This window comes from Monomorium pharaonis, chromosome 9 (genome assembly GCF_013373865.1).
Source record: "Monomorium pharaonis isolate MP-MQ-018 chromosome 9, ASM1337386v2, whole genome shotgun sequence".
NCBI lineage: Eukaryota > Metazoa > Arthropoda > Insecta > Hymenoptera > Formicidae > Monomorium > Monomorium pharaonis.
Genome location: NC_050475.1, coordinates 15,799,259 through 15,825,674, shown reverse-complemented (window position 1 = coordinate 15,825,674; position 26,416 = coordinate 15,799,259). Strand labels below are relative to the sequence as shown.

Here is a 26,416-nt window from a genome sequence, read left to right as displayed (position 1 = left end):
TTTAAAGTCTTAAATTATGTTTAAAAGTAACATTGTCGCTCACATATTTTTTTGTACTTTTAATGCGAGTTACAATTGTAGCTTAGGGGGGTTTCTAATATTTTATACACAATTTATATATTTAAACAAATCATAATTTTCATTTCTCTTTAAATCATTACAATCCAAAAATTCTAAGTATAAAATAATTTTAATTAATTGCAACCAACTTGAAAGATTTCTTTACATTTTTCCAAATATAATGTCTAATGTACATTTTATATAAAAGTTGTATTTTACAAATATATAAATGTTTATAATATCTGTAAAGTGAAAAAGAATACATGTTATTTTTTATAATATATAAAACGTAAATAAAGCATAGAAAACTTTGTAAAATGTGTAAAATATAATTTTTTTTATTTGAATTAAGTACAGCTGTACATAAAATAAAAGTACTGATAAAAACTTGTATTTGTTAATTGCAATAAAAAGAGTACTGCTATCCTGTTACCAAAATTAGGTAAATCCCGGTGTTGTCTATATATTTTAACATAAAAAGTTTATAAAAATATAACAATCGATTTATTTGAGCAAAAATATACTCAAATCGATTTGTGAAATAACAAGTCTTATTCACTGAGCTATTGATAGTACTTTCGCAATGCATGCTTATTTAAAAGATTGTCTTATGAATATTAAAAAATATTATAGAATTATTAGATAATTATTTACAATTTCTTCTGTTAGCTTTATTTTAAAATAAAGTTAAAATTACTAGTAGCGATTCGATTAATTTGCTGCAAAGTTAACAGAAGAAGAAATGCTTGTCAGAGAACATTCTTACGAGATTTATACAGAAGTTATGTCCGTAGAGTTCTTCCCGTTTTTACGATAATTTGAAAAATCCATGGCTAAATCAATTTCATCTACTTCCTCGCCAAGAAGATGGCCCTCCGCCTCGAGTTTTGATTTTCCAAATATTCTGCAAAATAGATTTTGCGATGTGCAAATATATAACATTTTTATATATTAGCTAATTCTTGCTATCCAAATAACTGTATATAATAAAAATATATAATGTATAAGCACATTTTATTAGTACTTATTAGTTTTATAAATGCACTTTTTAATAAATTATGTATGTCCCGATGTGTGTAATGTTAACAACACATGTATGTAATACAAAAATGAGATCTTTTCATGTAAAATATAAATTGTAATAATATAAAGTATAAATCAAAAGTCTATACAGTCTAATTGTAAGCGAAAACTGGCCACTCGTATTAGTCATAAATAGGATTAGGTAATGTAATGAAAAATGCATATGAATATTTATCAATCAAAAATATTGTACAATAAAGTCAAATCCATAATACATTGCATCCGAGAGTTCTTCGATATTCCACATCAACTTATTTACATATCTCATTCATTATTTAAGGCGTGTTACAGTAAATCGTTGTAAGTGCAAATAAATGTGTTTTAGTATAAATGAGTATAAGTGCTAGATTCTATCATATATTAATATCTGGCGTGAAATGTGCTATTATAAGCAAAGAAAAAGAGTGGTGTAACTTTGAAATTTGTTTTGAAATTTTAATCACTTTAACATGATTTTTTAAATTGGAACTTAAGAACTTTTGTAGAGATTAATCGTTTATAACTTTAATTACTACGGTAATTTTTGTAGAATTATTATAATGATAGTTTTTAAGGGAGTTTACCCTTTCTTTAAAAAAATTTAAAGAATAGCACTTACAAACATCTTACATCGCACGCCTCGTTAACATAATTTCATCCATTAATTATTAATTATATTTAGTATTCATTATAAAGAACTATACTTATAATAAAGATAATTTCAATTAGATAATACATTTCTGTTCCGCAGACGAGAACATTCTTTTTTTTTCAGTCTTATATTCTGTGATAAGTAACAAACCAGCGTTTCTAGAGAATAAGCAAATTAATATATAATTTTGTAATATTTGAATAAAACATTTGGACAAAATCACAATATTGATCAATTTTAATCATTATGATGTAATCTCGTACATAATGTGACACATGGCGGATGTCTTGATTGTAAAGATACATCGCACAAAATATACAGAATGATTCTTAATTATTCAATATCGATATCGATTTTCTTTTTTCCAAGATATTTAAATAAGAAGTTGGACAAAAAATTATTTTTTACATGAAAAAAATCATGAAAATTACTAGGAAAATATATTATGTTTCTAATATATATAAAATATATTATGTTAAAGAAAATTATAAGAAAACTGTATATTGAGTTTAAATTTATTATATTGAAATTCAATCCAAAATATAATTAAAAATCATCCTGTATCAAATTATATGTAAAGTATGTTTATAAGAAATCATGAATTTATTAAATGTATTTAATTAAATTAAATCATGTACAAAAAATATTAAACATGTAATGATTGATTAGTTACATTTGATTGCTGACTATGTTATTCGCGAACAATAATAATTGCGCACAAACATAATATTGATATTTTAATAAGCGATAGAGAAGAGCGTAAGTTACATTATCAAAAATAATTCTGGCATTCTGTACATGGTTAGTATAAGAAATAAATAATTTTCTCCCCCAAAGTGTTAACATCGGTTAGCTCTGTACATAATGTTAAGCAATGGAATTATTACAGTTTTGTAAGGCATTCGATTGCCTATACCTGGATAATGTGGACGTTGATCTGTTCATAACTGGCGTAACTGATTCATCTAATCCGCGATGGAGCGATATCGAATCCAAATCGATCATTCGTGCTGTGGAATGAGCATGCATAGCTGCTTGGTATTCGGAAGTTTCCAACGTTGCTTTGGTTGGTTTACGATAACTGTGCAGATAATCGACATATTAAATATTAAATATTAAAACATCCTATTTTTTGAAATAAATGATGTAATCTCCCCCCCTCTCTCTCTCTCTCTCTGAGATTATATTAGAAATATTTTATGTTTATAATTAAAAAGATGTAATTACTTACAGCTTCAATAATAAAGAACATCCTACTACTGATACACTACTTAAAGCCATAGCGGCGGAAGACATCCACGGCTGTAGGAAGACACCAAAGGAACTAAATACTCCGGCAGCTATGGGAATGCCCAGAAGATTGTAGACACTAGCGAATAGGAAGTTCATTCTTATCCTGCGAACCGTTTTTCTTGATAGATCTAAACACGCAATTACATCCAGAAGATCGTTCTGCAAAAAATTTTACATTGCTTTCATATAATAATTTGTAGAATACATTACTTTCACTTATTTGTACACGACTTACGCGCATAAGAACAACGTCGGCAGCCTCTACAGCAACATCCGTGCCTGATGCAATAGCGATACCGACATCTGATTGAGCGAGAGCTGGACTGTCATTGACACCGTCTCCTACCATGGCGACTCTCAAACCTTGATCCTGCAGTCGTTGAATTTTAGCCACCTTATGAGATGGTAAAACTTCCGCAAAAACTCTGCTGATGCCGACCTGTATTCGCAGAAAATAAAATCAATAAAAATTGATTTTACTGTAGAAAAATTTAATCTTCTATGTACATAAGAAAACCTCGTTTTTCTGTACCTGTCTGGCAATCGATGCCGCGGTTTTTCTGTTATCGCCCGTTAAGAGAATCACTTGCAATCCCATTTTCTTCAGGGTATAAACCGCGAGGTGTGCCTCGGGCTTCACCGTATCAGCGACGCTGATCATAGAGACCAGATTATTGTTTATTGAGACTAAGACAGCGGTATGTCCTAGGTCCTCTTCGTTGACCATTCTCGCTTCAACTTCCTGCGGAATAGTAATCGCATTCCGGCGCATCCATTCCCGATTACCGATGCAAACTTCGTATACGTCCATCTTTCGCTCGGGGCGGTACGCGTCGGGATTTAAAAGTAATTGCAGATCTATATTTCGTTTTTCATACGTTACTTCGACAACTGGCATATTGTCGACTGGCACGTTATTAAGACTGTACGTTCCAGCTGGCGCTTTGTATGTTTCATTCATGTAGTTGATGATCTTCTCAGATTTCAATGCAGCGAATAACGCAGAGTTCAAATGAGATACCTTACATTTCAAACCGCAGCCGGCGACCGCTTGAAAATTCGAGCATTGCCCAGTAGCTGCCGATCCGATTGTGTCTTTTACGTAACGTACGATCGCTTAAAAGAAATTAACTAATTAGATTAGTGCGCATTTAAATGTAAATGCAATTATGCAAGAAACATGATGTTTACCTGATGCGATAGGATGTTCGCTGTTTATTTCTGCCGTGCCAACGATCAGTAGCAGCGTTCCTAACGAACAGACTTTCTCGTCTACGAATATACCAATTCTGGTAACAACTGGCGTACCATGCGTCAATGTTCCCGTCTTGTCAAAAACGATGCATTTGACTTTGTGCGCATTCTCTAGTGGCTCGGCACCTTTGATCAGTATGCCGTTCAGCGCGCCTACGCCTGTACCAACCATAACCGCAGTTGGTGTAGCCAGACCAAGTGCGCAAGGACAAGCAATCGCAAGTACCGCTAGGGCACTTCGGAAAGCATATTGAAATATAATTTCTTCGCGATTCATAGCACGCCTATTGATTTGATCAGTGTGCGATAGAGGCAGCTGGTCAACATTCGTATAGCCTACGATGATCCAAATCACTAGCGTTATTATGGAGACCAATATAACCAGAGGTATGAAGTAACCGGCAATCTTGTCGGCCAGCTGCTGGATGGGCGCTTTGTTCGTCTGCGCTTCCTCCACCAAGCGTACAATCTGCGCCAGTGTTGTATGCTCGCCCGTGTGTGTAGCGATGATCAGCAACGGTCCGTTTTGATTAATCGAGCCACCGATCACTATCGAATCCTTCTTCTTTGCCACTGGCATACTTTCTCCCGTGATAAGACTCTCGTCGCAGGTTGACTGACCGGATAATACGCGGCCGTCGACAGGTACTTTGGCACCTTGGACTACTTTGAGTACATCGCCGCGTTGTACCAGGTCGATACTTATCAAACGTTCCGATAATATTTCGTTGTTTTTTCCTAGTGTAACCAATACTGCATCCGTCGCTTTTAAAGATAACAATTTTGAGAGAGCTTCGGACGTCTTTCCCTAAAGAAAAAAACAAAATACATTTTAACGTTTATTTTTTTATATATCCCAAATATCTTTTTGTAGAAGAAATCAAATCATGGTAAAATACCTTCGCTACATGTTCGAGCCATCTTCCTAGACTGATGAAGACCAGGAGCATCGGTGGAGTATCAAAGAACGTTTGCGGACTGACGTTCTCTTGCATTATCATAGCGGCAGTGAGGACGGCGATGGAATAAAGATAAGAGATCGTGGTAGTCATTGAGATTAAAACATCCATATTGGTCGTATTATGTTTCAAGGCTTTATAAGCTTGCACATAGAAATGCCAACCGCCAAAGAACTGCGCAGTAAAGCATACAGTTAGTTCGAAACATATCGACGGAATACGATAAGGGTATATAAATCTCGTTACACATACCTGTACCGGTGTAGAGAATATGAAGAGTAACAGATTTTCCCAGGAGAGACCAGGCACTATGCAACACATATCCTCATGCGTCTTCTTATCGAAAGACATGATCAGCATGAAATATGTCATCGTTATCATACACGGGACTCCAAAAATCAGCGACACTAAGAACGCCGTTCGCCATTTATTTATCTCTTCTCTGTGACATAGACATGATGGTTAAAAACTCTTGTTCTCGTTGAACGAGAATTTAAAGAAGTACAAATTGTATTTACTTTTGATCCAAGTAATCCCTATTCTCCTTATCTCTAGTGCCTAACGGACTGGCCGTGAAACCTAATTTATTGATACAGTCGACGATATCTCTGACACCAACTATTTCCACTTCGTACTTGAATTTGCCTCGCTGCGTCGCTAGAGCGACCGCCGCCGACCGTATACCAGGTAGCTTCTTCACAGCTGATTCTATTTTATTTACGCAGGATGCGCATGTCATTCCCGCGATCTGAAAAAAAAAGTCAGAAACATATGTTACACTTCTACAAGCTATGTACAAGCATAAAGTAAATATATATAAATATCTAACTTTCTGCACAATTTAAATTTAAATCTTGTTGTACAAGCACGTTCGAGAATGATGACATTATAATTATATAAGCACAATTTATTTTCAGAATCCAAACTAAACAGATAAAGTAATATCAATTAATATCATTAATGTCAATCTAAAAGTACATATTTTAAATCTTCAACTATCTTACTTTTAACTCGATCTCGCCTCCTCCAGTTCCGGGTTCCTCAGTTAAAGTCGCAGGGAAACCCAGTTCCGATATACTGGAAGCAATATCTTCCGCTCTTATTTTGTCGGAATCGTATGTGACTTCTGCCTTAGCGGCCATCAAAGCCACCAATACGCTGTGCACGCCATATAGCTTTCTACAATGTTTCTCAATTGCAACGACACAGGAAGCGCAAGTCATGCCCTTTTTTATAAATAAATTAATTTGTTATTCCAATTCGCTTATTGCTAACATGAGACGTTACGTTATATTACATTAAAAATTGTAAATGTGTGTAGTAAAAGCATAACGTACTAATATGTGCAAATAGCATTTTGACAATTGTATCGGTTCTTTGATATCACCAGCGCCGGTTGCTTGCATCGCCTCCGCCTTCCTCTTCTCACTTCCTTTTTTCTTCTCGCTCCCTTTCTTTTTACTAAGAGCAGCAGCTGACTGCGATTTCACAGCCTTGTCATTCGCTTCCTTCACATATGCGGTGAAGCCCATGTCTTCTATATGATCTGCTATTTGATCGGCCGTTATGATATCGCTATTGTAAATCACGACAGCTTCTTTATCCTCCAAACTAACGTCTACATTTATTATACCAGGCTTTTCAGATAGAACATCTACAAAAGAAGATACACATGGTCCTTATAGAAAATGTTGGAATCATACATTATAAAAAGTTGTATATAATCTGAAACTCCTGATTTCAGAGGTTCAGATTATATGCAACTTTTTATAATGTATGATTCCGAAAAAAAAACATTAAATAACATTACTTGGCATATAATAGAATAATGTTTTTAATCAAGTGTCCACTTTTCAAATCATTGATAAATCATGAATGCTAAATCTTATAGCGTTTTCTACTGGGAAAACTAGTGCAACACTAGTGCACACTGAGTGCAATTTTATTGTTCCACTTTAAAAATCAGTTCACATATTTTCAGTGTTTAGTGTTCTACTGACAAAATTGGCGCCAAAAAATTGCACTGAGTGCAACTTTTGCTCCACCGTCTTTCGAGACGGTGGAAGGTGCCAGTGCAAATTAAAATAGATGTTATGTTCGTGCTTTAAGGTATTACATTAAAGTATATGTTATTACATTATTTTAGTAAACTTTATAACAATGAAATTGTTTAGTTTTTAAACCTGTCTAATGGATGTGTTCCACTGAACCACACTAAACCTGCACTATTATTGCGCTAGTGAAGTTTTCATCGAAATCTACTACAGCGCTGGTGCTGCACCAGTTTTCCCAGTAGAAAACGCTATTATACAACATTTAATATGCATAGATTTGTTTTAGCTTCGTACATTAACTCACCGGTAATGTTCTTCACACACGACATACACGTCATTCCGTCTACGTATATGCTACAGGTGTTGCTACCAGATAATAGGGAGTTGTTCAATTCGTCCTCTCCGTCGTCAGACATAGATACGCCGGCCGTGAATCCCATTTCCTCAATCGCCTCCGCCAATGCCTCAGGTGTAGTTTCGTGCGTCTTATACTCAACGTAGCCGGCTCCCTCCTCTAAAATTACCCTGATCCTGACGACGTCGGGCCGCTTGCCGATTATCCTTTCGATGTTCGTTACGCAGCTCTGGCAGGTCATGCCTTGAATGTCAATTTTAACCGTTCTTGTCTCCTCCATGAGCTGTCGCGCTTGCGATGCGCGCGAAGGTACGCGCACCAGATGTGCGGTGCCCTCATAATCGTCGTCGTCGTTGTCGCCATCCCTGCAAATTTTCGTAGTAAATTCAGACATTGTGCGATGTGTCTCTTACAGTTTATCGTAATAATACTAGTCATCAAGCTTAGTCTGGTCTTTTCGTGTAACATAATGTGTTTCATTATCTCTAATTTCGTTAAAAGTTTGTGCTTTTTATCTGCAATCCGTAGCTCGCAGATAACGGCAGTATGCCAACCGCGGAAGCAAATCTCTGCGAGACGTTCGCCGCAAACAACATTACGCTGAACGCGATAAACGCAATGCAAATGATAACTCGCTATAGTACAAGGCAGACGGATTATAAATTATAAATTTAATATTAAAATCCACCCGATAGAGCAACTGAATTAATGTAACTCCGTTTCGTTTCAACTGGCCTTTCCAAAGGTCAAGCTCGAATCTCGAAGGTGCTTAAAAAATTATGGTTCTGAGAATCATTCTTAAAAATCATTTATTAAAATTGACTAAGACCTTTATTTCTCCGGTCAATAAAGAAATGGAAAATCAATTAAAGTACCTGTACCCACTATAACTATGTACCCCCATTTTCAAATAGTTACACAATGAATTTCATAGATAATGCTAATCTATTATTCAGGAAGTCGATATGGTGTATTTGTGCTAGTTAACTGCTCAATACTTCCTTTCTACGGCTTGTAATCACACTGTACTCAAATTGTGTTCTTCTGAATCTAAAATTTCAGAGATAAGTTTTTGCTTTGTGTAACTATTATGTAAAAAATATAAATATCTACAATTCATATTATTGTAACTCTTTATTTATTCTTTTCAACACTGTATTTATTTTAGGTGTTTATTAAAACATCTTGTTTATAATTAAAGAAAGAAAGATCTTTATATTGTGAAACTATTATGGCCAGGAACATTAATAAAAACACAATATATCTTATTAATATATAAGAAAGTTAAGATAATAATGTAGTCTTTATAGTCACCAGTCAAGGTTAAAAATAATTAAAATTCTTATTTTTCTTTAGTTAGTTGAAGTATTTCTTATTTTTCTCTAGTTAGTTGAAGCTTTTTGACAGGTAAAAGTTAAAATAAACGCCGCTTGTAGTAAATAAACACAATTTTATTATTTAATAAATAGTTGTATGTGTAATTTTTTCCATAAGTATGTTAATAAATGCTTAATTAAACATTAATTTTGTTATTTCGCATTTTTTCAAAAATATTTACGAAGAAGAAAATACATAGCTGGGCTACATTGGATATATATGTAATCAACATGGCCCCCAAGTGCTATCTCTTTAAAAAATTTTTATTTATATAAATAATTGAAAATATTTCATTTTTTCTTGGTTTCGGAAATGTTTCCTATTTTAACCCTCAATCCCTACCTATGAGTCGTTTTCGTCCTGCTTAAACTACTATCTTTAATTTTTTGTACAACCGCAATGTTAACGCCATCAAAGTTGTACTAAAAAAAACTGGGGGTCTTCAGTGCACCAGACCGGTCCGTTTGTTCTACTCCAAATATTAGCCAGGTAAAATTCGAATAGGACCTATTTTCGACCTATAGGTAAAGATTACGTAAGTAAAAATGACTTTCAAAAATTTTTTTTGTTAATTAAGTATTTTCGGACACGTACATGCATTTTAGAACGTAATTGTGTATATATTTTAAGTTGAACATCTATAATGGAGGTTAGAAATCCAGAATACTTTAAGCAGACCAATAAAATTTAGCATTCGGCAAATATTGAGAAAATTGGACATTAACTATATAAATGAAAAAAAGAAAAAAATGTTTTTATTGTTTACATAAGAATGATAAAAAGACCAATCAATATTGTGCTCGATGCAACAAACCCGTTTGCGATGATCATCGTTTAAATTGCTGTCACGGCTGCTTTTAAACTGTTCTTTTTCTATTTTTATAACAAAATTTTGTATTTTTACTATGTATTAAATAATAAATTGATTTATTGATATTTCCATATTTTACAGCGCTATTCATTATCCTCAAAAAATTCCAATTTTCATATGCTGAAATTAGATATCTGTTTTCATTCTACGTTGATCAGACATTTTTTTCGTAAAGAGAAATTTTTTTTCCTTCCAGAAACTAGTTAAAAAAAATTTTTTTTTCAAAATTTTTACCATTGCTATATATATTTTTTTTAATTAACTTTTTTACCGATTTTTCTCAATTTATTAAAAAATATTAAATTTTGAGGGGAGAGATAATATAATAATAGTTTCTTAAAGAGAAATGTTTAAAGAGTATACATGATTTTTTCTGATTTTTTAAACCATTATTTATACGGTTAAAGGCAAAGACGAAAACGACCCATAAGTAGAGTTAGAGAGTGCCGTAAAACACGGTAGGGAGGGTTAAATCCAGGGTTGAGTAGTAACTAGTTAAAAAGTTGAAAGTTAATAATAAAGTTAAAAAGTTAATAACTTTTAATGTAATTTAATTAATTTTAAATGATTTAATTTTTAACTTTAATTAGTTATTTTCGAAACGTATAAACTTTAACTTATTAACTTTTCCTTAAATTAAAAATTTTATCTGAGCTAAAGAAAAAAATTATAAAATAAAAATGCATTCCTGTATAAAAACAATATTTTTTTGTTATTTTATATAACTAATATAATTATAACTTAATTTACAAATAAAATATTAAATATATTTAATGATGTTTATGATGATAATTATATTGGTAATTTAAATTAAATAAATTATAGAGCTTTTTAATTTTATATAAATAAAGTTTCTCAAAATTAACTTTTATTTTAACTTAAGTTAAATTAATCTTAACGTAACTTTAACAGAGTTAATATTTTATTTATATAATAACTTAACTGATTTAATTACTTTGAACTTAATTAACTGAATTAATTTTATAATCCACAACTTGAATTCAATTTAGTTAAAAAATATATTAACCCAACCCTGTTTAAATCTGACCCTTATTTTTCAATTTCGCATTCATTAAAAAATTACAAAAATCTCCAAAGCTTAGGGAGGGGGGGGTGCATATTGGGTACAGGTACCTTATATTTTAAGCATCAATTACATCTCTTCTAAGAAACTTTAAATAATTCCGAAAGCAGTTTTCTCTTCCTAACGAGCACGTAACATTGTACAAAAATTAACAATCGTAATACACCAGCTTACCAAAGAGTATTGACGGCGCCATAAGTTTTGTAAAGGAGAGGTTTGTTTTCCTCACCTTTCTTTATTAAACAATTCCTGAACTTTTTCATTTGATATTATTAAAAATTGTTATACGCTGCTCCAGTTCCTTATCTGCCTCTCGATTTAGACGAAAATTATCTATTCCCTATCACTCGACACAGTAGATAAGCAGAAGAAAGTCGTAAAAATTAAGAACAAAGCATTCGCGACAAACCGACGCAGGCGTTTACTAATCAAATAATTGCAATAATCGATTTTTGAAATAATATCAAGGTACAAAATAACTTTCGCAAAATTACTTCAGCAATGTGTTTTTGTTTTTTTATTCGTGCGAGGATTGCAACAAATTTCAAAAAACGCGTAACATATGCAACATGTTAGCAAGCAATTAATCTTCTTTGTTTTAACGAATGTTGATCGTTAGGAGAGAAACTTTTCGTGATATCTCGGGGAAAACTTTGTTGTTGCGCTCCGATAAGAGTCGCGATATGGAATCGTGATTCGATTTCAATGCATTAGCAAACCGAGCTTGATCTATCGATTCGCTCTGTTCACCATGGAAACTCTAACGTCCAACTGTCGTCCGACTGTTTCAAACAGTCGGATATGTCGTAAAGAGAGTGATCCAGGGATCACTTGCACAATTAGTCTACCCTGTGGAAGTGTCGCTACTTTTCGCCACAGAAACACGAACGTCCGTTGATCAAGCGAATCGTTGTCCCGTCGAAGGTGTGGACGAGTGGGGAAGGCGCGATACACCAAAATATTGCGCGATACTCGACGTGAATTGATATCACTGAACGACTGATAACTTCGGTAAACTTCGCCTGCCTGTCTCAAGATCGGTTGCTCACGGATCGCTTTTTTGCTCACGGCACTTCTTTCGACAGAGGTGATAAAAGCAGAGCGACCGCGCGGTAAGCCGGCTGATATCGCTCAACAGCTCGGCATACGTATGACAATGCCGACCTGGAGGCGCGGAAAGAACCGCTCGATGATGAGCTCAAATACTTGGAGTTCCATGGAGCATGCCTGTTAGGGAACGATCGGGGATGACCGAATTGATTTCATCCCCACGGATAAAGAATGAACCTTCCCCTCAAACGTTTTCCTCGCCCTCCTTCAATCTCAAAAAAAAAAAAAAAGTAGTTTTCGTTTTATGGGTAAATTTTTGGGTCGAATATGATAAGATCGTAAAAGATAAGAACGCGTCTATTCATCGCATCACATCGTATTATTCTCCAGTTGTACAGCCGCGAGAGTCACTTAATCGCCGAACAATGCGGCATTTTATCACGACGGAACGTCAAATTAAACGGAGTGCACGTGTACGCTATAAATCGAGCATGATCGACGTCAAAGGCAGACCCGATGCGCCAGCAAGCAAGCACGCTCATCTTGGATGCGGATTTGTATCCAAGAAGCAACAGTAAAGTCTGAACGTACTAACTAATCAATGCACAAATGTATCTCGTGTATCCCGCACAAGCCGCACGACACGTAGCGATTTTTATTTCAACGCGCGTGAAAGTTACTAGTTCAAGTAAAAGGCCTCCACGCTTTCTTGCTCGTAATAAACTTTCGTTTGGCAAGCTAGACGCATATGCGTGAGCACGGTACAAGAAATTTAATGAGGATCTCAATACATACTAATGAAGATCTAATGAGGATCTCGTTGATATCGCGTATTATAATAGCTTATAACAGTATAAGTTTAATTATTCTTTATGGTTCTTGAGAAGGTATCACATATAAATTCGCATTATTGTTTCACATGATGTGATAATAAATACAATCAGTACATTAAATGGTAATCCCAATTATCACAGAGGTAGAAATCAAGACGAAATATATAAATATTTAGATATTTACTAAAAATTTTTAAAAGAATTCCCACATTTTTCGAGAATTCCATTCAAAATTTCAGATACAATTTAGAGAATTTTTTAATGCACTTTCGAAATAAATTTATCTCATTACGTGTCCTTTTTAGTATTCCCTAATTTAAAAAATCACAAAAAAGCCACTTAATTTTTCAATATTAAATTTGAGAAAATACTAAAAAGAAATAATATGCATTAATAATAGGATAATACTTCGAGAAAAGATTAATACATTTATTTCTATCTTTGCCATCGAGACAGCTTTGGAAAATCAACAATTTAATGTCTTGGATTCGACTCTATATATATATTATATATATATAATATAAATAATAATTCTGCAAACTAACCCGAGCAGTGTTATGTTTTCACACGATATCGAGCCGTCCACCTTATTCGCCGTTGTGATATCCGTTAGATTACGATATGCCAGCTTCACCCGATGGACCAACGGACCGTTGAACTTGGTCATCTCATTCGGATTAAACGGCGCGATAAGGACGCTAGTCTTTCACGTTCGTCGAGCAAAATCGTGATATTTATTTTATCACGTTTGTCAAATTATATCTCATTACACATTTCTTCCGACTAGGTTTCGATAATTCTAAAAGGTAGACGTATCACAGAAAAAATATCGCGTATAACGTCGCTACGAAAATAAAACAGGAACCTCATATAACCACAAACGATAATTTACTGAGGTATAATCGTCGCTACTCTTGCGCAAAGACATGAAATAAACACTGAACCCGACTACAAAATCACACGCTAGGTTTCTATTTTCGTTATCACAAATAACGCTTTAAGTCACGCATACTTTTACAACACTGTTTACAACACTCAAAATGTAAAAAAGTTATTGTCTATGCATACATTTTACGTCTAGAAGCCTAAAATTCAGAATGTGAGACACGACGTAGATGGCTATTTCATTGCAGCACGGTTCATACGAAAACGGTACGTGCTTTGACGAATGTAAACCGAGGCGAGAGTGAATATCCGCGGAGGACCAGGTGAGTCAGACTACCTGGAACCGACTGCTTGAGACAGGCGTAACTCGGACGAGAGAGAAAGGCATGCTCCAGATAGCGAGATTCCGTCCAGCAAGATCGAAGGTGACTTTTCGTGATACTCATGCATTAATGCATATGCGTGACGGAAGGAAAGAGAGAAAAAGAAATTATCGCGTGCCTTATTCCGATAACGCGGAAATATCAAGTGATTAGAAATTTCAACATCCAATTCTAAGGAGAGTGTTAAAGTTTCGGGCATTCTTTTGAAGCAACAATGCGTTGCGAGTCCGGAAAATATATGCATTTCGATCTTACTTGCAAAGCGTCTCCTGCAAATATATGAAGTACCCGTTGAATTTTAAATGTGACATGGTAAAGTTAGAATTAATATTTCATCCAACACAAAGTTGTTAACACCCTCTCAAAAAGGATTTCTGATACCAAGACAAAAAATATTCTTGACATATTTAATCTAATTGCAACCTCATGTAGTATAAAAATAAAATAAGACTAAGATTAAATCAGAAATTTCTAACTTCAGATCAGTTTATTCTTAAATTTAGAATATCATAAGATTGTCACAAAACTAAATCATTCTAAAAAAATTAATAAGATAGCATCAAAAGTCATTTCATTTTAGATTTAAGAACTTTCCATTTAAGAACAAAATATTCCTTCTTCGATAATAAATATGATTGGCGCTACATCAATCCTATTTTATGATAGATCGAAGAGTAACAGCACTAGGTCCAGAAATCTCTTCTGTGTGCATATTTCACTTAATGCAAAAGTTTGATACAAAATATGGTTTATAAACAATAATTAAATAAGTTCTCGTTCTGAAATATCTATGATAAGAATATCTCAGTTAAAATTGCACATATATAATTTCCTAAGACATTTCCAGATATTAAATATGCATGACACATTGTGAAACAGAGGAATGCGTTAGGAAGATTAAATACAACGTATTCTAAAAAAATCGACAGAATTTTATCTGTAAATTGTAAATTAATTTGAAGTTAATCGTTTCTCGTTGCAAATTTTATCGAATATTATCTTCCTTCAAAAGATCTTAATTTTCAGCATTATCTTTATAATTGATTTTATATCTAGCCAGTATATATTTTAACAACAAAATTATTACATTCACCTCACAAACGTGATATCGCTTAACAGCTATTAAATTGTAAATAGCATATAATTTATTGTCGCGACCGTGTTTATCTCGGCGATCGTGATACGTCGGGAATCATAACGTAATACGCTCGCGTTATAGTGAGAATATTTGCGAGAATTAATCTAATTTTGCCGATCCTATCTCTCAGAAGTCTCAATATAAAAAAGCGTCAGAGCATTGCACTTAAAGATCAAATTTTAAAAACTGCAGCCTTACACTTTTTAGGTTTATTCGTTTTTTCCTAATCAACAAAAAAAAAGTTAATCTTGAATACCTAAATTTTGGTCTTGAAATCAGCTACAAAGAACAAAACAACATATAATTTGATTTTATAATGGTTTATGCAACGCAAATAACTATTTTTTGCTGCTGTTTTAGATAAATAATTTTTAAAAAATTAGTAGATCTAAAAAGGACTTTTGCACGAATATTTATTAATATATGTTAAAAATAATATATTTAAAAAATTGATTTAACACGTAATGCTATTTTCTTACTTAGTTTATAAATAGTGTTAAAATAATTTTACATACAAATCAGAAGCAAACAAAAAATTAAATATATTTTAAACCATAGAAAATTATGCTCAAATTTTACAATAGTAATAATAGAATTTATACAATTTTTATATTTTTATATGTTTTGTGAAGTTTTAGATGTGATATTTGATATATACATCTTTAATCTTCAGAAAAATCTGCGCCAAGAAATAATAGTAGGAAATTAATGACAAGGATTAGAAGCATGATTCATTCAGACGTTAATTGAGAGTACGGGAATCCCTGGAAAAACTCGAATTCTTCATTAACAGCGTAATTGACAACTTACTGGAAGGCGGGTGTCTCAATTAGCACGTTGTATTTCCATGAATTCTTAGAGTTTTGTGCCATATTCCGTCTATGTGTCAGTCGAAAAATTCTCCCGAATGTTCCATAATTTTTTTTTAAATGCACATACTAATATTCGTATACACACACACACAACGATTTAGATTCAACTTTCCTCCGTTCGCTACGATCATTTCTGATAAAGTCTCTCGTATGAATGAAACGTATATATAATAACTAATGAGCTTTCATAACGAATGTCACATATCTTAGATGAATTAGTTCGAACGTGTTATTGCCCTGGAATAATTCTATGCACGCGATAACACACAGAGCAACAAGGCACCTGTTAATACATCCACGTTTAACGCTGCACCGAACGGATTCGGATCAAATGCGACAATCTACGAGACTCCAATTTCGATATTCGATCGGTCCTCCGGTTACAACGTGACACTGTACATATACCCTTGCACCTATATTTATAAACAGTGTCACATTCTTGTGCTTGTGCTCGTAAACTATGCTGTTGAACGAAGGAATTCGACTATCGTTAAACGATCGAGCTAATATCAAAGCGCTTCTATTTGTATAAATGCTTTGAGAAATTCTTTAGACGCAGGAAATTACTATCCGCCTGGCACTAAACAACCAAACGTTTACTTTTTTACTGATAGTGAAGCGACTCGTGACAATGGGTATTTAAGGAAAACCTTGTTCGACAAAATATTTTTTTTTTCACGCGATAACGTAACTATAATCAACTGTTGTAGTGGCCCTCTTTCGTCGTCCTAAGCACGACATTAAAATATGACCGTGGAACTCTTAAGCCGAACGCGACTGATTCATTTTCGTACGTGCAAATGTATTATATAAATGATGCAGTTAACGTGTGTGGCGAGGTCTACACAGCTGCAGCAGATAAGATAACCCCGATGACAAAATTGGCGATCTCTTTCGAGTCACAAGGACGATTATTATATTTTTGCTTTTTAAATGATGCACGTTTTTGCAACATTAAAAACATTAAAAACTGACAATTGATATTGTGGTCTTTCCGCATGATTTACTGCAGCAACGCTTTGTTTATCTCAAGGTTTTCTGAATCTCACATTAAATTATTTGATTGCAATTAGTTGTAAAATCTTCATCTAAATATAAAAACAACTTATACAACTGCTTCTCCAATTTTATTTTTCCCTCAATCTGCGAATATAAATATTCATATCAAAAATATTGATATCGAAAATGTATCACTCACCTTCCCTTTATAGAAACTCTCTTTTCGGTCTTTGAATTTTTTCTTTCCGTCTTTGCAGATCCTTTTCTTTCTGCCCTCAGAGAACTCTTTCTTTCTGCCTTCGCAGAACTTTTTCTTTCCACTTTGGCATCTCCGGCATCATTCCTTTTCTCTGCAAATAATTTTCATTAAACAATAACTTATAATTCAATCACAAAAGTACATTACAAAAGCATAGCATCATGTAATAATAGAATTAATATTTTAAATACAAAATCTTAATATTACAAGCAGATATTCTGTTAAGGTCTTGAGTTTTTAGGAAAATAATAGAATTGTATGTTTTACTATTGTTATTATCACCTGATGTAATCTCAACAAGGAAAAAAATATCAATACATCATTTTCGTGAATGTTCTGGAACTTTAGGATTGCTTTGACAAATTTTGATTAATTTAAATCGACTACTAACTCAATCACCTAGTCAACAATCTAACTTATATGTCATTTTGTCAAAAATGTAAAAAAATGACAATTTGATGTCAAAATAAAATGTCAGGTTGCTACTTAGAGCAATTGAATCTATCATCGATTACATTTAATCGGAGTTGGTCAAAGCGATTCTTAGAAAAAAATGTGATGAGTTTATAAAAGTGTTCCTACTGTTATTTCTTTCCGTTATCTGCTGTTGCCATTATTGTAATCTACATTCCAGATTTTAAAGACAGGAGACAAAGATATTGAACATTTATTCATGCTTACAAGCACAAATTATCTTTAACTATTTGAAATTGTTTGCTAAATGATTCATAATTTGAACAATACTATATCACTTAAGTAGAGCAATAGTCCCCTTTTATCATAACATTCTTCTTTAATTTAAAGTTTTCTTTGTTCAAGGAACCTAGCAAAATATTAAATAGGCTGCTGCACTGTTTCATATTATAATTCATTTCTTATTATTTCATATTAAAAGCTCTTCTAGGAAATTATTTAGTGATAAAAAACATATGTTCCGATTCACAAAAATATCCAAAGTCATCATCGTCACGTTTTTCACGCAGAATTTTGCTTGTCAAGGCGCATTTATATACACCTTTGCCAAGTGCTCCTGTGCCTTTGTGCACTTGAAACCACCTGCGGCTTTTGCAAACGCGAGATTCCTTCTGCGATACATGATGCAGCCTGACGTACCTCCATCTGTGTCTACGTGATCAGCACTGCCCTGATGCTCCTCCATTCTCCTTTGTGGCCAGACGAAGCTCGGGCGCGATAGAGCGAATCATGCCAACCGACCGACCGTCCTTTCAGCGATCGCGCGCACACATCGGCCAGCGTCCGCGTGACGACACGCGACAGGAACAAGAGTGCGCGTACACAGACACACACAACCTCCTCGGACAGATGTTCCTCGGTCCACCACGTTCGGCTCCACCCGCGATTCTTGCTCTTCTAACCTAAGTGTCGCCTCCGACACGGACGATCCTTTCCGGGAACGGAATGAGCGCGAGCTCAACTGTACGGCCCGCGATTGTCGCGACGAGCGAGAGCGAATCGATCACGCGGAGACGCGCTCCGAGGCCTCCAGATAAACGGATCACACGCAAGTTGTCGCAACACGACGGTGGGACGACGCGACGGAAGTACGAACATACCAAACTGTCCAGACTGAGGAGTGGAAGGGAGCTGGACGCGCACACGAGCGAGTGACCGAGCGAACGATGGCCGATGCCCCGATGGCGCGACGCGTCGCGTGCAAAAAACGAATGCACACGCGCGCAGAAGAGTGCGCGCGGCACCCTCCTGTCACCCACTGTCACCGCGCGCTCCTGTCAAACCGCGTCGCGCACTCCACGTGACGCATGCGAAGCGAATTTTCCAGGTCCCAGCTGACTGATCCATTTGACTCTCGGCTTTACGGCTGATCGCGGCTTTTGAAACTTTTTTTGCTGATTAAAGGAATTTAAAACATAAATATGAAATATTAACTTATTGCAAATAAAATAATAAGGAAAATGGTTTAAATGTAAAGGATATGAAAGATAACTGTGTATATATTGAAAGCATTTTTTATAAATAAAAAAAAGATTGAACTCGGCTCGCATAAATTTTATTTTATTCTATTTAATTATAATAGTTTTCAAATAATTTTTATTTCTTGTAAATTAAAGTGTGGAAGTTTTCTTATTAAAAAAAGTATAAAATAAAATAAAATTTATGCTTTTTATAAGCCTGCATCTATTTTTTCGATAAAAAATTAAATGCTTCAAATTAAAACTTAATTTAATATTTGCTTCATGAATTAAAAATCAAATGTCTAAACATAAAATAAAATTTATCAAAATTAAAAAATTTAATTTTTTGTAAAATAGACGCAAAAATTTAGAAGTTAACATTTATCTCAATAATTAATTTAATTTAATTTATGGGAGAGAGAGTCGTGCATTTCTTCACATTATACTTTATTTTATTAATATAATTTTTCTTATTTTCCCTTTTGGATCTCTCCGTAATCGAGGAAAACTGTTATTTATTGATTTTTCCCGCAATAGGATATCGATTGACCGTTTTCTCAATAAAGATAAATATTCATCTGCAATAGTTATCGACGTGTATTGGAGTGAGATGTGAGTGCTGGTTCTCGCGCGCGACAGCACGCGACAGCGAGCAAGGTTAGTTTTCGTTGGTTTCGTGGTCATCTTTGTTCGTGTGACACGAGATATCGTCTATTCAAGGACGATCGCCACAAAGTTACACGTCAGCAAGTTCGTCGGTTTTACGTGCAGATCTGCAGTGACCGCAAATATGATTTTTTATTTCTTAATGTAAGGAACATCGCTCGTTAGCGGCTCGTTAGTGCGAGCCCCTGCATGGTGTGTAACTGCAAATTGAGTTCTGTTTTAGCTTTTAAGAATCTTCTTCTCTTTTTTTTGCAAGTTCCTCCGTTTTTCTACCTTGTTGTCTCCTTATTGGAATAATAATTAGAAGTATTTGGTAAGAGTATTCGATCTAGAGAATTTTGTACTCAGTCAGTATCTATACGTAATTTAATTGATTACGTTTATGCTACATTTGTAAAATTATTACTTGTCGCAGCAATGTTTCATAATATTGATTTTATTATTAATTTTTCTTTTTGCGATTCTCCATAATCTGTTTTGTATTTTTCTGTTTATTAATTTTTCTTTTTGTGATTCTCCATAATCTGTTTTGTATTTTTCTGTCATCTTAGAGTAACTAATTTTTTTTCTCGCGTTTTGCATGAGATTATTTGCAAATAGAGAATGTGCATTCTTGCAACATTTGCTTAGTTATATAATTTGATTAGATTTAAATTATATTTATAAAAGCTTTGCTTATATCAAGTGATATTTTATAATATTAAGAAATTATCTTTACAGTAAAGTTTATTTACAGTTTGTTTAAATCAATTTGTCTTTGTAGGACACCCATAATCCTATTCATAAACATGCTGTTACTAATAGCTGTGTGTAACGCATTATGTATACTTGTTTTTTTACCAATTCTATTGGTGAAATGGAGAAGGTTTTACTCGAAGAAACGAGAGGAGAGACAACAAACTGGAACTGTCATTGGAATTTTTCATCCATACTGCAATGCAGGTGGAGGAGGCGAGAGAGTGCTTTGGGTTGCAGTTCAGGCTATACAGAACAAGTATGTATCAGTGTTTTTGTGACGTCTAATATTAAAATCTTATAATCTGCCAAATTTTGAGATACATCTTTGCTTAATACATATATTTATGATTATCTTATACCTTTTATTTTATATTAAATGCTTCCAGATATCCTGATGTACACATAGCCATATACACTGGTGATCTTGACGCGGATCCTGAAAAGATTTTGAGCAGAACTGAGAAGACGTTCAATGTAAAATTGCAGCCCAATATTGAATTCATCTATCTGCATGGACGAAAATGGGTGGAGGCCTCCACTTATCCCTATTTCACGCTTTTGGGGCAAAGCTTGGGATCTGTCTGTCTGGGCATCGAGGCATTAAACAATCTTACACCAGGTGACGTAATATATTGTTTGTATTTGTATTATCTCACAGTTTCTATAATATTAAACAAAGACAAAAATATACATATGTTTATAAAATATCATATCTTATATTAATCACAGATATTTACATCGACACTATGGGTTATGCATTCACTTATCCTCTATTTAAATATATCGGTGGCTGCCGAGTTGGAACGTACACGCACTATCCTACTATTTCGACTGACATGTTGAAGTACGTCTACAAAAGACGCGCCGCGTACAACAATCACAGAATTATCGCCAGAAATCCGTTACTGTCAGGAGCAAAATTTGTTTACTACAAATTATTCGCGCGTGTAAGTATAAAGTTGTACGCATCCGAGCAAACGTTTAGGAAAACAAAAATAAGTCTTCACACAAACAGTTATTTCATAGATAGAACATTTCAGTTGTACGGATTGGTTGGTAGTTGCGCCGAGATCGTGATTGTAAACTCCTCATGGACTGAGGATCACATTAACACTATCTGGAAATGTCCGATGAAAACGCATCGAGTGTATCCCCCGTGTAGCGTGGAGCACCTAACTGAATTGCCGCTCAATGAGGAAAAAGATGATTATGTACGCATAGTTGCGATCGCACAATACAGGCCAGAGAAGAATCATCCACTTATGTTGCGAGCGTTGTTCGAGCTAAGGTCTATTCTTAGAGAAGAAGTCTGGGAAAAGGTGAGCTAACGATTTCACAATAGCACGAAAATGCATATTAAATTTGATTATGTTATTTAGGTCAAGTTAATCTGCATCGGTTCCTGTAGGGATGCCGAAGACGAAAGGCGCGTTAAAGATATGCAAGATTTGGCTAAACACCTAGCATTGGATAATAACGTTGAGTTCAAATTAAATGTACCGTATTCCGAACTCGTGTCCGAGATGCAAAGAGGAATAATCGGTCTGCACACAATGTGGAATGAACATTTTGGTATCGTCGTCGTGGAATGCATGGCTGCGGGATTAATTATGGTAGCTCATAATTCTGGTGGCCCGAGGCACGTATATTCTGGCTCAGTTTCTTAAAACATTTTCTAAAATGAAGAGTTTATCATAAAAGATATTTTATGATTTCAGGGCAGATATCATAGAAACGCGAGCGGGTAGTGTAACTGGTTTTCTAGCAGAAGATGAGGTAGAATATGCCAAAGTACTAGCTTCCATCATACAAATGCATCCAACGGAACGACATGCTATTAGAGTTGCTGCCAGGTATTGATGCAATCAAGAGTATTTTATAATTATTACATAATTATAAACAAATTATAATTATTATTTTAATATTATAAAATAAGAATAAAATAAGGATTTATATATATATATCGGTTTTTTTTTCAGGTCATCTGTAAATCGTTTTTCATGCCAGATCTTTGAGAAGGAATTCCTACGGGCGATCGAGCCATTTTTCAGGTCGAAACAAGAATAATCTTGCCTTACAATTTCTCTAAAATAGTAAATTACAGATATTGTGCGTATAAATGGCTCATTTCAAAATCAGAATACATTTTCGATACATGTTACATTATGTATAGTAGCATACATATGTATGGTAGCGTGTATATGTAACAAATAAGAGTGTTTCTATATGTATGAGACAAATCTGTATTTACTTGTTTAGAGATGTAAAATTTTTTGCTTGATTTATGTTTAATTTTAGAATACAGTACATTAAATAATCATAATTTAGCACAAAAATTGTAACACATTGTATATATAATGATGTTTGTTAATGAATTGTATTACTTAAATGACTTCAGCATTCTTACAAAAATGTAGAAATACTATTGAAAGCTTATGAAAGAATGTGTGGATGTTACAATTAATATCGATGTTACAATTTATTTGTAAAACTGCGAATGCGAAAGCCGTAGCTAATCAATGTAAGACTTATGCCGAGATTGTTAATTACATGTGCAACGATAAGTTATAAAGCGTCGTATGATCACATTGTTTAAAGATTGTCGTTAATCAGTCCACATCCTTGACATTCCAAGATGTAGGACGAGTTGTCTCCATCTTCGGCATTTTTTGACAAATTGAAACAAAGTCCACGTTTACCTAGCATTATCTCGGCAATTTGCATAGCGGTCTCCGTGTGACAGGTAAGCTTTTTGTTGCCAACTTTGATCTGCGAAGTACCTGTCGCCAGTGTCATTAGAATTATCATCTGTAACAAATGATGCATTAATTTGAAAGTTGAGGTATCAATTTGAGCTCGCTATATACTTACCTGATCCTGCATATGTTCATCAACACATGCTCCTGCTAGAAGCGGTTTTAAAATTTCGCTAGCTGCTGTTTCACCTGGCGGTAGTCCTTCTTGGCGTACAGAACCCAAACCGGAGCCACCGAGAATGCATTCCGTACTGGTGTTACACACTATACTAATATTCACTTATATTTATATTATGTTATTTTTTTGATAAATAAAGTTTTAATATAGTATAGTTTCTTACTTAATACCAGAGCTGTTTCCAACAGCCACTACTCTATCTTCCCTATAAGCTTCGATCGTAATCGGCGGCACTTGAATATTGTTTTTCATTAAATAATTTGTTAAAGTTGTTTTAGCATCGCGAGCCATTGTACGTGCCACCTATAAAATATGCAACATATAATAAGTTCATGTTTTATCAGAATTCATTTGTAGATTCAATCTAAATTACACATACGTTTATGTGAATTGATCCAGCCACATAAGACCATCCTGTTATTCCCCGAGGAATACCCGGATCAGTTAAAGTAACCGCGTTTAAGCTACTGACTGGTTTTATCTGTAAATGCAGTTCACCTCCACCTTTCGGATAATATCCCCTTCATTTATCATTAATTTTAGTATAAGTGGAACAATATAGAAAATTTTTTAAATAAAGTACAATAAATTGTGTGCATACCTTTTTAAAACCACAAAATCAAAGTCTGCTCCAAATTTATTCAATACTGGTTTGAACACCTCTGTTAGATATTCTATGTGTGGACCCATGGGAACGTTCGTGCCACCCTTCAGGATGAGCGTGACAGGGTCGTTATATGGAAAAAAGAGGGCACATGGCAGAGCCACTTGTGCTAGCAAGCAGATGCATCCGGCAGTTTGTGTGTCTGCCACAAATGTTCTCTTGGTCTTATTCAGTGGACCGGGACGGAACTCCAAACGCGTCGATCCTATGTATCCACCTCTGACTTGGGCATTGCACATTTCCTTGACAAGTTCCACACCTGCAGCAATATACAGTTGAATTTTTTTCTATATTTTATGTTAACGATGAAATGTCTGAAATTATGTTTTTGCATTACCTTTCAAGTGTTGTGCCGCAAGACCAGGCTTAGGCCTCCCAGCACGTATGTTCTCAATTTCGATAGGAATGCCATAAAGCGCGCTTAAGCTGAGAGCAATTCTTAATACTTGCCCACCCTATAAAGAAGAGTTTGGATTATATATTTTACATTATATGGATATATCGATTTTTTAACTCTGAGAATCTAGAGATAACATCAATCTGTAACACAACTAGTAATGCTGGATTTATAAAAGGCTGTAATTAATTGATTAAAAAACAGTAATTTCGAGGAACTAAAACAATATAACTCATGAAAAGAAATAAATAAAAATTTATTTTAATAGCAATAATTTAAAATTTATTGATGGTAGATCTAATAGGCTTATCAACTTCAGAGAGTTAAGAAACAATGATTTACATATCAAATGCGAAAAGAAAGAGAATGAGTAAAAGATATATATCTGTCAATCAATGTGACATGCTTATAATTATCATAACCAACATTAAATTCTATTCAGTAAGAGTAGACATGCCATATGATAGCCATATATAAACATTGAACGAAAGACGTGTAGATAATAAAATATTGTGAAACATAACCATTATTCTTAAGGTATAAACATGTCCATTATGCTCAACATAATATGTCAATCCACTGTATTTGTATGACATATAATGTAATATTTAATTTGAAAGAAAATGGTAACATTTTAAAATTTCGTCTCCCACATTGTTACTTACACCCTCGCCCAAACTGCCGTCTATTTGCACGAGGGATGACATGACACGATTTCCAAGCATTCAAACACTCCGATCAAAGGAAAGGAGACGTCAGTTCCCGGCGGAGCCACACCGGTTCCGTGTTTATTTTTGGCATGCGAATTTCTGGGAAGGAAAACAAAGATGTAAGCTGATTGTAAGTTGCTCGCTCTCTTGGAGAAACACATCTAACTATACAACTATAGGTAGAACGAGTCCTGTTTGCTCGCAAATTCCGCCGGCTCTTCTCCCGCTGCGACGTCAGGGGACCTGTCAAACATCTCATTTCATTTTCGTCTGTGACGAACGAAATATTTTAAGGTATTATGTGGCAAAATCGGTCTTCGATTTTGAAAAAAAATTGTTATACAGGTAGATCCAGCTATTTCCAGCATAACTGATTAAAATTTTAAAACAATTTACCGTGCCGAACTTGAGTTATGAAGCCTCAAAGTCGAATTTTTTTTTAACATATATATTAGTGCATATTAGGGAATATAATAAACTGAACGTAAAAAAATCGAACGTTTAATAGTGCGCACTGAGTGTATATTATTAAGGCTTGTTTATAGTCAATTTTTATACTTAAGAATTATCTTAAATTCTTCTTAAAATACTTCTTAACCAGTAAAATGATCTGTACAACATCCATAGAATTATTTTTTTGGTTAAATAGTTTTTGAACATGTATTCTTAAAGAATGTAAACAAGCCTTAGACCGGTATTCATAGTCGGATCTTATATTTAAGATCATCTTAAGTACTGTCTTAAGATGCCATCAGCCAATCACAGGCCGATATTCATAGTCGGATCTTATATTTAAGATCATCTTAAGTACTGTCTTAAGATGCCATCAACCAATCACAGAGCCGTATTAGCATCTTAAGACATTGCTTGAGACGATCTTGAAATAAGATTTGACTATGAATACCGGCCACAGAGCCGTATTAGCATCTTAAG

At 34.3% G+C, this 26,416-nt stretch overlaps 3 protein-coding genes across 9 annotated transcripts; 1 reads left to right on the top strand and 2 right to left on the bottom strand.

Annotated features, from left to right (window-relative positions):
* Window positions 1-57: 57 nt before the first annotated feature.
* On the bottom strand, window positions 58-19,203 carry LOC105833993 (copper-transporting ATPase 1). Of its 2 annotated transcripts, XM_012676159.3 has the most exons (14): window positions 18,554-19,203; window positions 17,381-17,531; window positions 7,639-8,054; window positions 6,618-6,934; window positions 6,285-6,506; window positions 5,799-6,028; window positions 5,533-5,722; window positions 5,221-5,454; window positions 4,259-5,129; window positions 3,600-4,183; window positions 3,303-3,506; window positions 3,006-3,226; window positions 2,691-2,855; window positions 58-964 (listed from the first exon to the last, which is right to left on the bottom strand). In XM_012676159.3, exons 1-14 carry the CDS (start codon window positions 18,597-18,599, stop codon window positions 832-834), a joined length of 3,984 nt encoding a protein of 1,327 aa, XP_012531613.1. In that variant the 5' UTR covers window positions 18,600-19,203; the 3' UTR covers window positions 58-831. The 2 variants fall into 2 exon arrangements, with proteins under 2 accessions (XP_012531613.1, XP_012531614.1); XM_012676160.3 differs by lacking the exons at window positions 17,381-17,531; window positions 18,554-19,203 and adding an exon at window positions 11,196-13,022 and having other exon boundaries at window positions 832-964.
* Window positions 19,204-19,920: 717 nt separating this feature from the next.
* Window positions 19,921-23,366, top strand: LOC105833991 (GDP-Man:Man(3)GlcNAc(2)-PP-Dol alpha-1,2-mannosyltransferase). Of its 3 annotated transcripts, XM_012676149.3 has the most exons (8): window positions 19,931-20,184; window positions 20,804-21,034; window positions 21,165-21,397; window positions 21,508-21,725; window positions 21,819-22,097; window positions 22,158-22,417; window positions 22,497-22,631; window positions 22,758-23,366. In XM_012676149.3, the coding sequence occupies exons 1-8, from the start codon at window positions 20,165-20,167 to the stop codon at window positions 22,843-22,845; spliced, it is 1,464 nt and encodes a 487-aa protein (XP_012531603.1). In that variant the 5' UTR covers window positions 19,931-20,164; the 3' UTR covers window positions 22,846-23,366. The 3 variants fall into 3 exon arrangements, with proteins under 3 accessions (XP_028048855.1, XP_028048856.1, XP_012531603.1); XM_028193054.2 differs by having other exon boundaries at window positions 19,921-20,184; window positions 21,508-22,097; XM_028193055.2 differs by having other exon boundaries at window positions 19,922-20,232; window positions 21,508-22,097.
* LOC105833992 (RNA 3'-terminal phosphate cyclase) lies at window positions 23,048-26,032 on the bottom strand. Of its 4 annotated transcripts, none has more exons than XM_012676158.3 (8): window positions 25,880-26,032; window positions 25,439-25,582; window positions 24,714-24,831; window positions 24,314-24,635; window positions 24,092-24,233; window positions 23,876-24,015; window positions 23,650-23,803; window positions 23,048-23,586 (listed from the first exon to the last, which is right to left on the bottom strand). In XM_012676158.3, exons 2-8 carry the CDS (start codon window positions 25,496-25,498, stop codon window positions 23,371-23,373), a joined length of 1,152 nt encoding a protein of 383 aa, XP_012531612.1. In that variant the 5' UTR covers window positions 25,499-25,582; window positions 25,880-26,032; the 3' UTR covers window positions 23,048-23,370. The 4 variants fall into 4 exon arrangements, with proteins under 4 accessions (XP_012531612.1, XP_012531609.1, XP_012531610.1 ...); XM_012676155.3 differs by lacking the exon at window positions 25,880-26,032 and adding an exon at window positions 25,655-25,871; XM_012676156.3 differs by lacking the exon at window positions 25,880-26,032 and adding an exon at window positions 25,658-25,871.
* Window positions 26,033-26,416: the final 384 nt, after the last annotated feature.